The sequence below is a fragment of the Sinocyclocheilus anshuiensis genome, unplaced genomic scaffold (genome assembly GCF_001515605.1).
Source record: "Sinocyclocheilus anshuiensis isolate Anshui unplaced genomic scaffold, SAMN03320099.WGS_v1.1 scaffold411, whole genome shotgun sequence".
Lineage (NCBI taxonomy): Eukaryota > Metazoa > Chordata > Actinopteri > Cypriniformes > Cyprinidae > Sinocyclocheilus > Sinocyclocheilus anshuiensis.
The window spans coordinates 170,191-182,072 of NW_015549608.1; the positions used below are offsets into that span (position 1 = coordinate 170,191).

An 11,882-nucleotide genomic window follows, 5' to 3' on the forward strand; every position below is an offset into this window, starting at 1 on the left:
CTCGCGTTACTTGTAATGCATTACTCCCCAACACTGTAGCTGACGATATAAAAAAATACAGTAGACTGTTTATGAATAATCAATTAAGATTCTCGGGGGGATAATATAATGACACCACTGTTTGGAACAGTTCTTTTCTAAAAGTCCAAAATACGTTGTTTAAAAATATGTATATAAACATATTATATTATTAAAATGTTACTGGAAATATGTCGTTACAGTTAATGGCTTTAATAATTAATCGCTTTGGATCTACTGTCGCTGTGTTTATATGAACCTGCGTTAACGATGACGAGAATGACCGCATGCGCGCGTGTGTGTGTGTGTGTGCGTGAGGATGCTCATGGGCTCGATGGGCTGCGGGGGAAGCAGGTCCGCGACGATCGAACCCCGATATTACGAGAGCAGAGACACCGAGTCGACGTGGCTGACGAGCACGGACACGGAGACGCAACGGGCAGCTGCCGGTACCGGAACCGGCGAGAGCGCGACAGAGAATGACAAGACGGCAGCGGCAGCCGGAGCAGGTCAGACACCATCATCTCTTACGACATAGAAATACCTATGACACATACACTCTTTAAAAAGTACCATGGTATTTATATAATGGCATTCATATTCGTAGTATCTTATGGAATCAAGCAGTAGCCTACTATGGGATTGTCATCTGAAACATTCACTGAGGCCCATAATGCATAATCCACAGATGCAAATAGTAATATATAATATTTCTAACAAATATTCACCATGGTAACCATAGAGCCCACATCCCATAGTTACACTCGTCAAACTCATTTCAAGCACTGAAGCAGAGGCTTTTAGATGGAAAAGTTCAGTGATGCTGGCTGGTTCTCAACCAGGGGTCCGGGGCCCATTAGAGGGCCTTAAGGACTTAAAATGAAATAAAACAACTAAAAAAATCTAGATATTTTTTATTTACCCCTCAACAGCTTCTTGGTTACTTTTATAAATCAAGATGACCGCCGTCAACCTGGATATACGGGGTTTAATCTAAAGAGTGTGATTGTTATATTTGAAAAATGTATGAAAATTAATAACAGGGCATTTTTATAATGAATTATACTAGTTTTAGAACCAAGCTCTAAAAAATTTTATTGGGTAGAAATTGTGAGTAAACAATATTTGTATTTATTTATTTATTATTATTATTCTTTTATTTAGCTTTTTTCAAATATAACAGTAAAAATAAACATCATCAGACAGAACATAAAATAAAACACACACACACACACACACACACAAGTGAGTAAACGATATTAATTTTGCTCCTTCATATTTATTCATATTAATCTTTTATCCTTGTCTAGTAAATCATGAATGACTGTAAATGTATTGGCTAATAATAACATTCAGCTCCTAAAACCTATAGAATTCTGAAATGTAATTATTTTATTTATATTCTATTTATATTTTTATTCATATTATTTTAGATTTTAATTTTAACTTGAATTCTTTTTATTTTGTTTTTTAACAGACTAGGAGAGTAGATTCAAATAAGTAAAAAAAAAAACAAAACTAGGGAGTCCCAAAGTTTGAGATCCGCTGGTGTTCAGGCATATGAAGGATATGAAGGACTCTGGGTTGTTGTTGTTGTAAAGGTCAAAAGGAAGAGAAGAAGCTGGTGAACGCCGGCACACAGTGTGGCAGAAACACCAGCAGCACCCAGAGGAGACCAGCGCACAGAGACGAGGTCAGACGGGTCAATCTCATGCTCAGATATCATATTTCTTTCATTCTTAACGGAATAGTTCTCCCAAAAATGAAAAATTGCTGCAAATGTAGTCACCCTCTGACCATCCAAGATTAGGATGAGTTTGTTTCTTCATCAGATTTGGAGAAGATTTTGCATCACTTGCTCAGCAGTGAATGGGTGCCGTCAGAATGAGAGTCCAAACAGCTGATAAAAACATCACAATAATCCACAAGTAATCCACAGCACTCCAGTCCATCAGTTAACATCTGGAGAAGACAAAAGCTGAAACAAACCCAGCATTAAGACGCTTTTAACTAAAATACAAGTCCATAATCCATAATAACGCTTCCTCCAGTGAAAAAGTCCATCTCTTGTTGTCCCTCACATCAACATCCAGCCACATTGTGCTGTTTTGGGTTGTTTGATCTGTGCAGATTTCTCTCCTGATTCAGACCAGATGGACTTTTTTGGATTTGTTTCTCACGCAGCTTTTGGCTTCTCAAGATGTTAACTGATGGACTGGAGTGCTGTGGATTACTTGTGGAAACCTGATGAAGAAACGACTGGAGCGGTGTGGATTACTTTTTATCAGCTGTTTGGACTCTCACGGCACCCATTCACTGCAGAGGATGCATTGGTGAGCAAGTGATGGGTTATATAAATATGGACCCTCATCTATTTATTTTCATCGCTTATGATATATTAAGTGTCTTCACTCCATATAGTGCATCTTTATAGGCTGATTATTTGTTTTGTTGCAGGTTAAAAGTAAATCAAAGAAAATCCCCCAGACGGACGGGGTTAAAAGTGTCCGATCCGACTGTAAACACAGAGGTGATGCCTTGACATGAGTTTGCTGAAGAGCCGTGTCTAATGAGTAATCTAATTAAACGCGTATGTTAAATCAGATGGCAGATCTGATCTAATCGTGTTTGTCTGCATGTAAACGTTGAGCACCGGAGCGGATGGTGACCCTAACATGCTGCAACGCGTCATTTTGAACTACTGCTGCATCTCTGTCTCTGAAGTGTTATTTATTTCCCACCAATTGTTAGTGTTTAATATTTTGTTGGTATTATGTATTCCCATCAGTATTGTGCTGGTTTGTGATATTCTATGATAATGCAGATATGCAAATGTCTCAGGTTGTGATCGTATGAAATGAAGACACAATCAAACATAACATTGTCTTGTTTCTCTGAATGAAATGGAAGCTGGTTACTTATGATTTAATGGAGTAATATTTTAAATTCTAATTAGTTTGTTCATGATATCACTATTTACAGGGACTCAAAACAGCACAAGAATATTTTTAATTGATATTTTACTAAGGAACTGATAAAAAAAAAAGCATAATAAAAATTCTAAAATGGAAATATTTTCTTGCTTCAATTTTACAACTTTTAAATTGCACCAATGTGTTTATTTGTTTGTCACATACTGTGCTGATATAATAGGAGACATTGTAAAATGTGATGATTTACCAACTTGTAAGTCACGTGTGGATCATATTTCACCTTAAAAGCAACAGAAATAAATAATAAAAATTCATATTACCACAATTTATTTGAATACAATAAAATTACTGTATGGCATTAAAGAGAATCTAATGAGAGGAAAAAAATATGTAGAATATTTTGTATTTTTATTTATTATTTTTATGATTTTGGGATGAGATGTGAATTGGACGTGTTTAATATGAAGCAGATATTATAAAGAATCTTCACTCTATAATGAATGACTTTATATGAATAAGTAAAATGCACAACCCAACAATTATTGTATTTTTTTATTCTATTGAACATCACTGGCTGAGAAAAAAATAAGATTTAAAATAAAATTCACAGCCAAGTTACTGCTCTGTTTCACATGCATGCACACTGCAGCTGCATTTTTACACATTTATTTACATGTTTAGTTTCCACGACCTCAATGATGAGTCTTGTGATACTCCAACATGTCAAGAGTTTAAAAATCTACAGCATTTGTGCAGATGTTAAAATGCATGTGCAGTTATACTGCAAACAGACTGGATTTAGGACTGTACATTAAATCGACATGATGGATATTGCAATGCTTAAGGCGGCAGTTTTTCTAAGGCAAATTAATAATTGCTTAATAGGAATCCAGAGACACTTCAGCAATTAGCAAAACTATTAAACACAACAGGAAGAAGTTGTATTGAAAACTTCACATGAATAAATATGATAAAACATTCTTAAACTCTCCACAGTACAAGAAATAAAGTATCAAAAAAGTGAAATGCAGTATATCAGCTGTTCTGAACATAAAAACAGAAACACACACAAAAAAAAAAAAGATTAAAAATAACTCTTTTACACTTGATGTCTTGGCAAAAAGCCCATGACTGTAAATGAGTGTTTGATGTGTTTCTAACGTGTGATTTACAGATTAGATTTAAATGGGGAATCAAGATCACAATGACCTTTGGCCCGGATCATATGAAACGACACAATACTCCATTGTCCAAACGCTTGAGAAAATCTATTTAAATCATTACAATTTTGTAATGAGATTTTGGTACCATCATCTATCTTCATCACCAAAAACTAATCAAAAATCTGACTGACATGATTAAACGCTGTACATCCCAGGATATTACTTGACATATAAAGCATAAATTATGTAAAAAGTAAAAATTACTAAAAATAAATGCAACTCTTAATGTTTATAAACTGGGCCTGACCTCATCATGCCTGTCAATACATAAAACAGAGCACATACGGCTTGCAGGGGCACAATTAGTCAATCAACATACGCATAATTTACAGTCAAATCTCACCTAGATATGAGTAACGTGAGCTGTACAAATATATACACACCTCCAACATCATAATATTAAAGTCACGAATAAAAAAACAATAGGTGTCTAACAGGATCCGAATGTGATTTGAACCATCAGCACACTGATGTTCAGCTTCTGTGTTGAGTGATGTAGTTGTGCTTATTGTTTTAATATGACTGTCTGTCCATTAACGAGACCCACGAATACATATCAGATATTTATACATTTAAAGTCAACATGAACTCAAAACGAGCTCTTTTACATATTCCTGGTCTTATTGTGAATAAGGTCCTGGTCCTGTTTTCCTGGTGAATATTCTGGTTGCAAGTCACAAGTTATGGAATGATTGTAAAACCAGTGAATATTCAACATATCATCCAGCCATAACGTCACATTACGGAAGTACTTGGAACAGATTGTGAACTTCATTTAATGCTGACTTCATCAACTGCACCTTCTCCCTGTATGAAGACAGCAGATACAGGCTTTTCACATTGCGATTAACCCTGGTTACCGTTATTCTAAACACCGGTAAAGGAACGTTTCATAGGTATAGGATTAGAACCGCCTTTTACCCGGGGTTATACCGCTTCTGTGCCATTATACCCCATTTGCCTTGCCAAACTTGCGCAGTGTAAAACAATGCGGTGTTAAAATATTACAGCTAGATGCTTAGCAACCGACACCCATTCACATGATAGTCACGGAAACACCACACGTTGTATAAACGTCTTTCAGCATTTGAGGGGAAAATATCAAATGGCGACAGAAACATGTTAATTGGAGTAAAGAAGAGTTTTATTTGTAACTTTATAGTCTGAAAAAGTAAATTCAGGAAAAACTTCATACAGTCGACAATAACATGAGGACGCGCAATGTTAAAATGCTCTGGTTACTAACGTAACCTTGGTTCCATGAGATACTGTAAAGGACAAGAGCGTTGCGTCGCTGACGCTTATGGGGAAACTTCTGTTTACTCTCATTTCGTCAGAATCTTTCGACTGAAGTGACAGTCATCGTTTCGATTGTAGCCTTATAGCACGGCAGCCTACGCAACGCTCGTTCTCTTATCTCAGGGAACCGAGGTTACGTTAGTAACCGGAGCGTTCCCTTTCAAACGGTCTCTCCCGTTGCGTCGGGATAGCGCCGTGCTATAAGCAAGTGCAGAACGAAGCCGCTCTGCGAGCCCAGCCCTGGAGCAATCGTACTGAGGGCTCCTGTAAGCATGAGCCAATAATGAGACCAAAGCAGCTTAGGCTGAGGACTACATAACATACCCCTTCACTTACAAAGGGGATTAGGTAGAATTCAGTGAACAGGATCCGTGGGGACGTCCAAGTTGTAAAATCCAGTGAAGGTAGACAGCGACGATCAGCCAGCGACCGCACAAATATCATCAATAGAAATCCCACTGGACCACGCCCAGGAGGAGGCCATTCCTCTAATGAAGTGGGCCCTCACACCTATAGGACACTGCAAGCCCGCAGAGGCGTAAGCCAGGGCTATAGCATCGACTATCCAGTGAGACAGTCTCTGCTTCGTAAGCAGCAGCCCTTTAGAGTGGCCTCCGAAGCCCACAAAGAGTGTGCCGAAACGGGCCAGAGCGCTCAACATACACTCTAAGAGCCCGAACCGGGCAGAGTGGATTAGGACCCTGCTCACCTTCTGAATTGGGGAGCGTGAGGAGGGTGATGACTTGTGCTCTGAACAGAGTGGAGAACACTTTTGGCACATAACCGTGTCTTGGTTTGAGGACGACTCTACAGTTGTTAGGCCCAAACTCAAGACAGGAAGCACTGACTGACAGTGCTAGCAGGTCATCCACTCGCATAAGCCAGATGGAGGGCGGTCTTAAGCGATGGGGGCCATAAGTCGGCCAACTGGCACGGCTCAAAGGGAGGACCTCGAAGGGCTATAGAGAAGTCCTAATTCGGCACAGTATGAGGGTGAGGCAGATTCAATCTCCGAGCTCCCCTCAGAAACTTAACGACTAGGTTGTTTCTGCCGACTGACTGGCCAGCATGATTCGCCACGAAGGCTGCCACATATACTTTGAGTATGGAAGGGGTGTGCTCTTGTAGAAAGGTCAGCACGTAGGATATGTCGCACGATGACGGATCCTTGTTCCGTGCTGCACACCAATCAGAGAAGACTGACCATTTAAGGGCGTAAATACGTCTTGTAGACGGAGCTCTAGCCTCTAAAATGGTATTATTCACACACGCAGGGAGCTGCAAAGGCTCCCGTTGAGGGGCGAAACATGAAGGCTCTACATCTCTGGACGAGGTGGCAAATCATGCCCTTCGCTTGCGAGATAAGGTCCTTCCTCAGTGGTATTGGCCAAGGGGCTTCCGATAGCAGCTGGATCAACTTGGGGAACCACATCTGATTCCTCCAGTGTGGGGCCACCAGGAGGAGCGAGCATCTGACTTCCCTGACCTGTCTGATGACCTGAGGAAGCAGGGCAACTGTGGGGAAGGCATACAGGCGAATGCTGGGCCAATCATGGGCCAGGGCATCTCACTGCTTCGAAAAATATATTGGGCAGTGAAAGTTGCCTTCTGAGGCGAAGAGGTCCACCACTGCCCTGCCGAAGACAGACCAGATCATTTGAACCGTTTGGGGATGTAGTCTCCATTCTCCTGGAGCCACATTGACCCTGGACAGCATGTCTGCCCCTTGGTTCAGTCTGCCTGGCCCATAGACTGCTCTCAGCGAGAGGAGTTTGCCGAAACATTCTGAAAAAAATGGCGCTCAGAGCCAACTTATATAGCGGTCAGCTCCTCCCCTTTCGGCAGGCTTAAGCACCATTGGTTCGTGCAGGTACACGAATGTGAACAAATCAGGCTTAAACAGTAGCAGTAAACAGGAGCTTCCCCATAAGCGTCAGCGACGCAACAGGAGAGACCGTTCGAAAGGGAACCATGCTAACAGGTCGCGTGCTGCGTTCGTCCAATCAGCAACACTGACACCGCAAATATGCAAATCAGAACCTTAACCAAGGATTTAGGAATGTGCAGTGAAACATGAAAGGAGATAACCCTGACTCAGACTTAACTTTTTAAAAATGTGAAAAGCCCTAATAAGACATCATGATTATGAGTTAAGGTGCGGTCATGTTACGTTGCTCAGCGAAATTTTGCGGCAAAATCCAGTCATTTCAATAGGAATCCACGAGATTGGGAGTTTCGCGTGAGGGTTGAAAAGTTTCTCACAGATTTCGCTCATGTTTACGAAGACCCGTACATGGTATGCACAAGAAAAAAAAATAAAAATTATATACATATGCATATATATATATATTTTTTGTTCCCAGGACTTATTCATCCATTACATCATTTTAATATTAAGAATTCACTCTTGTTTTTAGTAAATAGTGGCCACATTGTATTAATTTGTTCCTAAAACGAGATACAAATTAATAAATAAATTAATAAATCATGAGAACCAATTATTTTGTTCTTATTTAGTTAAAATGAGGAAACATATTAATAAAGGTAACGAATAAATACCTTATTGTGTCATGTGTCATATATCATGTGCGGGTCTCTGTAAATCAAGTTTGTCACATAAATTTGCTGTGCTGACCAAGAGAAAGCTGCTTGGTTTGAAAGTGACTAATATTTGAACAGTGGTTCATACTACTAACAATGGACAATGTCATTATTGGCTGTGAAATTTCACTAATGTAACCACATCTTTACAGGACAGAATCAAAAACAACTCGTGTGTTTTTTGTGTGTGGAAGAACTGCCATACATCCATAAGAGTTTATTGGCCCTGTGTATCACGTTTGACAGACCAGTCCTAATCTATACAACTACAACAGCATCTGCTCCGGATCCAGATCCATCGGCGTCTACACCTCATTGATAGTTCTCTCCGAAGGTCGGTATTCTGCGCCCTTCTCTGACGCCATGCTGAAGGACTGAGTCTTGCGTTTCCAGCGCGCTCGCTTGTTGGCCAGAGACAGGCTGTGCTTGCTGGAGGCAATGATGTCGGAGATGAACTTCTTGCAGTCGACGCAAACCTCCATGGTGTTCCAGTCTTCCATCAGCTCTTTCGGGAGCTCTGTTTCCTCCTGAGACGAGGACGACTGACGCGTGTGCTTAGATAATCTTAGAGAGACAGGATAGAGACGGTGAATATAAACATCAGAGCGGCAGAGATGTGCTCTATGCCGGGTTGTTGTACCTGGACATTGTGCGCTGTAGGCTGGGTCGATGGTGGCTCATGCTGCGCTTCTCTGGCTTGTGGCCGGCTGTGTCCCGTTTCAGGGTCGATGTGGATGGACCCAGAGAGTAAATGGGGAGACTGGCATAAGGCTTTGATGGGAGGCGCATCTAAAGAAATGGAAAAGGACTGTTATGTGAAGAAAATGAAATGTGACCCTGGATCACAAATCCAGTCTTAAGGCTTGTTCACACCGGGATGAATATCGCACACGATTATCGCCGACGTTTAATGCCTCGTGACTAAACAAAAGGGCACCAATGTGAGTGTGCACACCGACGCGCAAAACGCGAGGCGTAAAAGCATCATTTTTTAAAAAACGCCTCGGGCTCGTTTTTTTTTGGTTTGACACGGCGCATTAAAAACTGGCCGACCAATGAGATTGGCGCTTTTGTTCACGTGCCTGGAGCTGCTGAAGTTACAGTAAAACACGACTTGGTGGCGCTCAAGCACAAAACGGTCTTGCCGAGCACACATTGATACCTAACGACGAAGAGGAAGTAAGTAGACCAAGAAGATGCATCGAGGCAAGATGAATGTAGAGCTGCTGGTCTCATTGGTGTCTGAACACAAAGGGCTTTACGACAAACGCGACAGCGACTACAAAAATCTCGATAAGAGGGAGTTGTTATGGAGAGGATCACAAATGAGCTTCATTTCCTGGAGAACGGAGCACTATGAGAACAGAATGAGCCGAACACGATGACATTAACAGGCCCGTTTTGACTAGAAATGGACTCACGATGAGCTCGCCACAAATAATGTAAAACATTTAATGAAGTTATGTGAGCATAAAGAGGGTGTACAGATCATGACTTACTTTTTTACAGCATTGTGAACACACAGGCCTGCAAAAATTGAGAAAAAGATGATACAGCCCCACTACTTTTGTCTTGGTTAGATATCTAGAAGTCCTTGAAGCAAGCAAGCAAGACTAAAATGTTGAAAGGCAGGTTATTTCTTACCTTTTACAAAACTGACAGGTGTAGGACCAGGTAAAGAAGGAAAACCGTTTCGTTCGGCAGCAGAAGCACAGCTGTGAAAAGAGAAATATCAATGAACTGATACAGTCATACTCAATATGCACGATATATTTGCAATGACTTTGCTGCCAAAATAAAAACAAGCATATGCAAAAAAAAGCAAAATAAATATGGCAATGATTTTAAAACACTTTATATTTGTCCATTAAGTTTAGCTTAAGACAGAGTTGTTTTAATAGTTTCTGATTTGAGTTCAATTTGATCAGATGTCTTTCTGTGGCATTTATCATGTATTCAGTTTTAGTCTTTTGGTAAAATTTATGCAATATACACACTACTGTTCAAAAGTGTTTTTTTTAATGTTTTTTAAAGAAGTCTCTTCTGCTCATCAAGGCTGCATTTATTTGATCAAAAATACAGTAAAAATTGTGAAATATTATTACAATTCAAAAGAACTGTTTTTTATGGAGTATATTGTAAACTGTAATTTATTTCTGTGATCAAAGCTGAATTTTCAGCATCATTACTCCAGTCTTCAGTGTCACATGATCTTCAGAAATCATTCTAATATGCTGATTTGCTGCTCAAGAAACATTTCTGATTATTATCAGTGTTGAAAACAGTTGTGCTGTGCTGGAAACTGTGATGCATTTTATTTTTCAGGATTCTTTCATGAATAGAGAGTTCAAAAGAACAGCATATATTTGAAACAGAAATCTTTTGCAACATTATAAATATCTTTATTGTCACTTGTGATCAATTTAATGCATCCTTTCTAAATAAAATCATTTCTTCTAATACAATTTTTACTGTAGTTTACTTAATGCATTAAACTTTTTCTGTCTGCTTGATTGCAATGACTTTTTATGACATGCTGCTTCCTCTGAACGGTTGCTCTAAATAATAAAAGCAGTTCCCACCTTCCCCTTCTTCATGGCATTGTAGATGTCTTTGTACTGCTGAAATTTCTCCAGTTCGGCTTCGACCAGAACCTGCCGAATGTGCATCACTTCCTCCACTGTCAGAGCCAGACACTCCACCGGGAAACAAAACTCCTCCTGTCCAAACATTGACCAGACGTCAGCAGACACAAAACTACAGCAGCGATAGCATACTAACATACTACGACAGAAAACAGCCATAGTGACAGAGGATGAAGTTTGCACATTTACATTTACATTTAGCAGACACTTTTATTCAAAGCGACTTACAAATGAGGACAATGGTAGCAATCAAAACTAACAAAAGAGCAATGTGCTATAACAAGTCTCAGTTAGCTTAACGCAGTACACGTAAGCAAGGTTTTTTAAAAATAATATAATATATAAAAAGAAAACATAGAATAGAAAAAGAATAGAGCAAGCTAGTGTTAGAGGTCTTTTTGCTTTTGTTAATTGTATAATAAAATGAAAAGAAAACAGAATACAAAAAGATTAGAAAGCAAGTGTTAGTTTTTTTGTTTTGTTTTTTAAAGAAAACACTCAGCAAATTAATAGAGTGCAAGTCTAAAAGGGACAAGTGTTTTTTTAAAGAATAGAATTAGAATAGTGTAGCAAATTAGCTCAAAAGGGAAATGTATATAAATAATTACAGTTAATTATGATTAATTACAATTATTTATATCAGCTGCCAGTCGTAACTGTAGCAGAATTAAATTGCCCTCAACTAATCTGTTCGTCCAGCAAACATTCAGTGTAAGTTCATATCAACTCTAGGAAGGATATTTCCGTGGCCACAGAAAATACTTTCTTACAGTATTAATGCATTAGAGCATGTAATAAGGATCAAAATCGTAAAGGGACAATTAATTTGCAAGGCAGAATAAGAAACTCATGTAATTTGTGCACAAGAGTTTTATTAACTAAACACTAACACAAACTAGTCTAACAAACAAACAAACAATCAATCACTCATACATGGGAAAGGGCAAATGAGGCGTTATGGATGAAACCATCAGGAAAAACCAGAGAATGCAGTTATGGAAAATGAGTCAGAACCATCAGAGTTAAAAACCATCAGCGCCGTTTTACAACGTAGTCTACCGCTTATACTAAACCTCTGCTTCGTTTAGTCAAATGTACGATACTTGCATTGCCTTGGTCGTTGAACGAGTGTCCGGATGCAGTCTCGGATGAAAGTCTTGATG

General features: G+C 39.4%; 2 protein-coding genes across 2 annotated transcripts in view; one reads left to right on the forward strand and one right to left on the reverse strand.

Moving 5' to 3' along the window:
- Positions 1–312: 312 nt before the first annotated feature.
- On the forward strand, positions 313–3,016 carry baalca (BAALC binder of MAP3K1 and KLF4 a). Its single transcript, XM_016447891.1, has 3 exons — positions 313–527; positions 1,620–1,711; positions 2,476–3,016. The coding sequence occupies exons 1-3, from the start codon at positions 338–340 to the stop codon at positions 2,563–2,565; spliced, it is 372 nt and encodes a 123-aa protein (XP_016303377.1). The 5' UTR covers positions 313–337; the 3' UTR covers positions 2,566–3,016.
- A 4,956-nt stretch (positions 3,017–7,972) lies between these two features.
- The window catches only part of LOC107659090 (protein spire homolog 1-like), a 30,653-nt gene continuing 26,743 nt past the window's right edge, over positions 7,973–11,882 (reverse strand). Inside the window, exons 13-17 of the mRNA XM_016447915.1 lie at positions 10,657–10,794; positions 9,719–9,789; positions 9,574–9,601; positions 8,715–8,863; positions 7,973–8,638 (exon numbers count right to left, since the gene is read on the reverse strand). Coding sequence (XP_016303401.1) covers positions 8,380–8,638; positions 8,715–8,863; positions 9,574–9,601; positions 9,719–9,789; positions 10,657–10,794 — 645 coding nt within the window. The 3' untranslated portion in view covers positions 7,973–8,379. The remainder of the gene's footprint in view (positions 8,639–8,714; positions 8,864–9,573; positions 9,602–9,718; positions 9,790–10,656; positions 10,795–11,882) is intronic.

Bases quoted from the DNA above. Each gene is read 5' to 3' on its own strand.
- baalca (XM_016447891.1), top strand. From the start codon at position 338: ATGCTCATGGGCTCGATGGGCTGCGGGGGAAGCAGGTCCGCGACGATC. The intron at 528-1,619 runs GTCAGACACCAT...GTTGTTGTAAAG, and splicing joins GGCAGCGGCAGCCGGAGCAG to GTCAAAAGGAAGAGAAGAAG. The intron at 1,712-2,475 runs GTCAGACGGGTC...GTTTTGTTGCAG, and splicing joins GACCAGCGCACAGAGACGAG to GTTAAAAGTAAATCAAAGAA.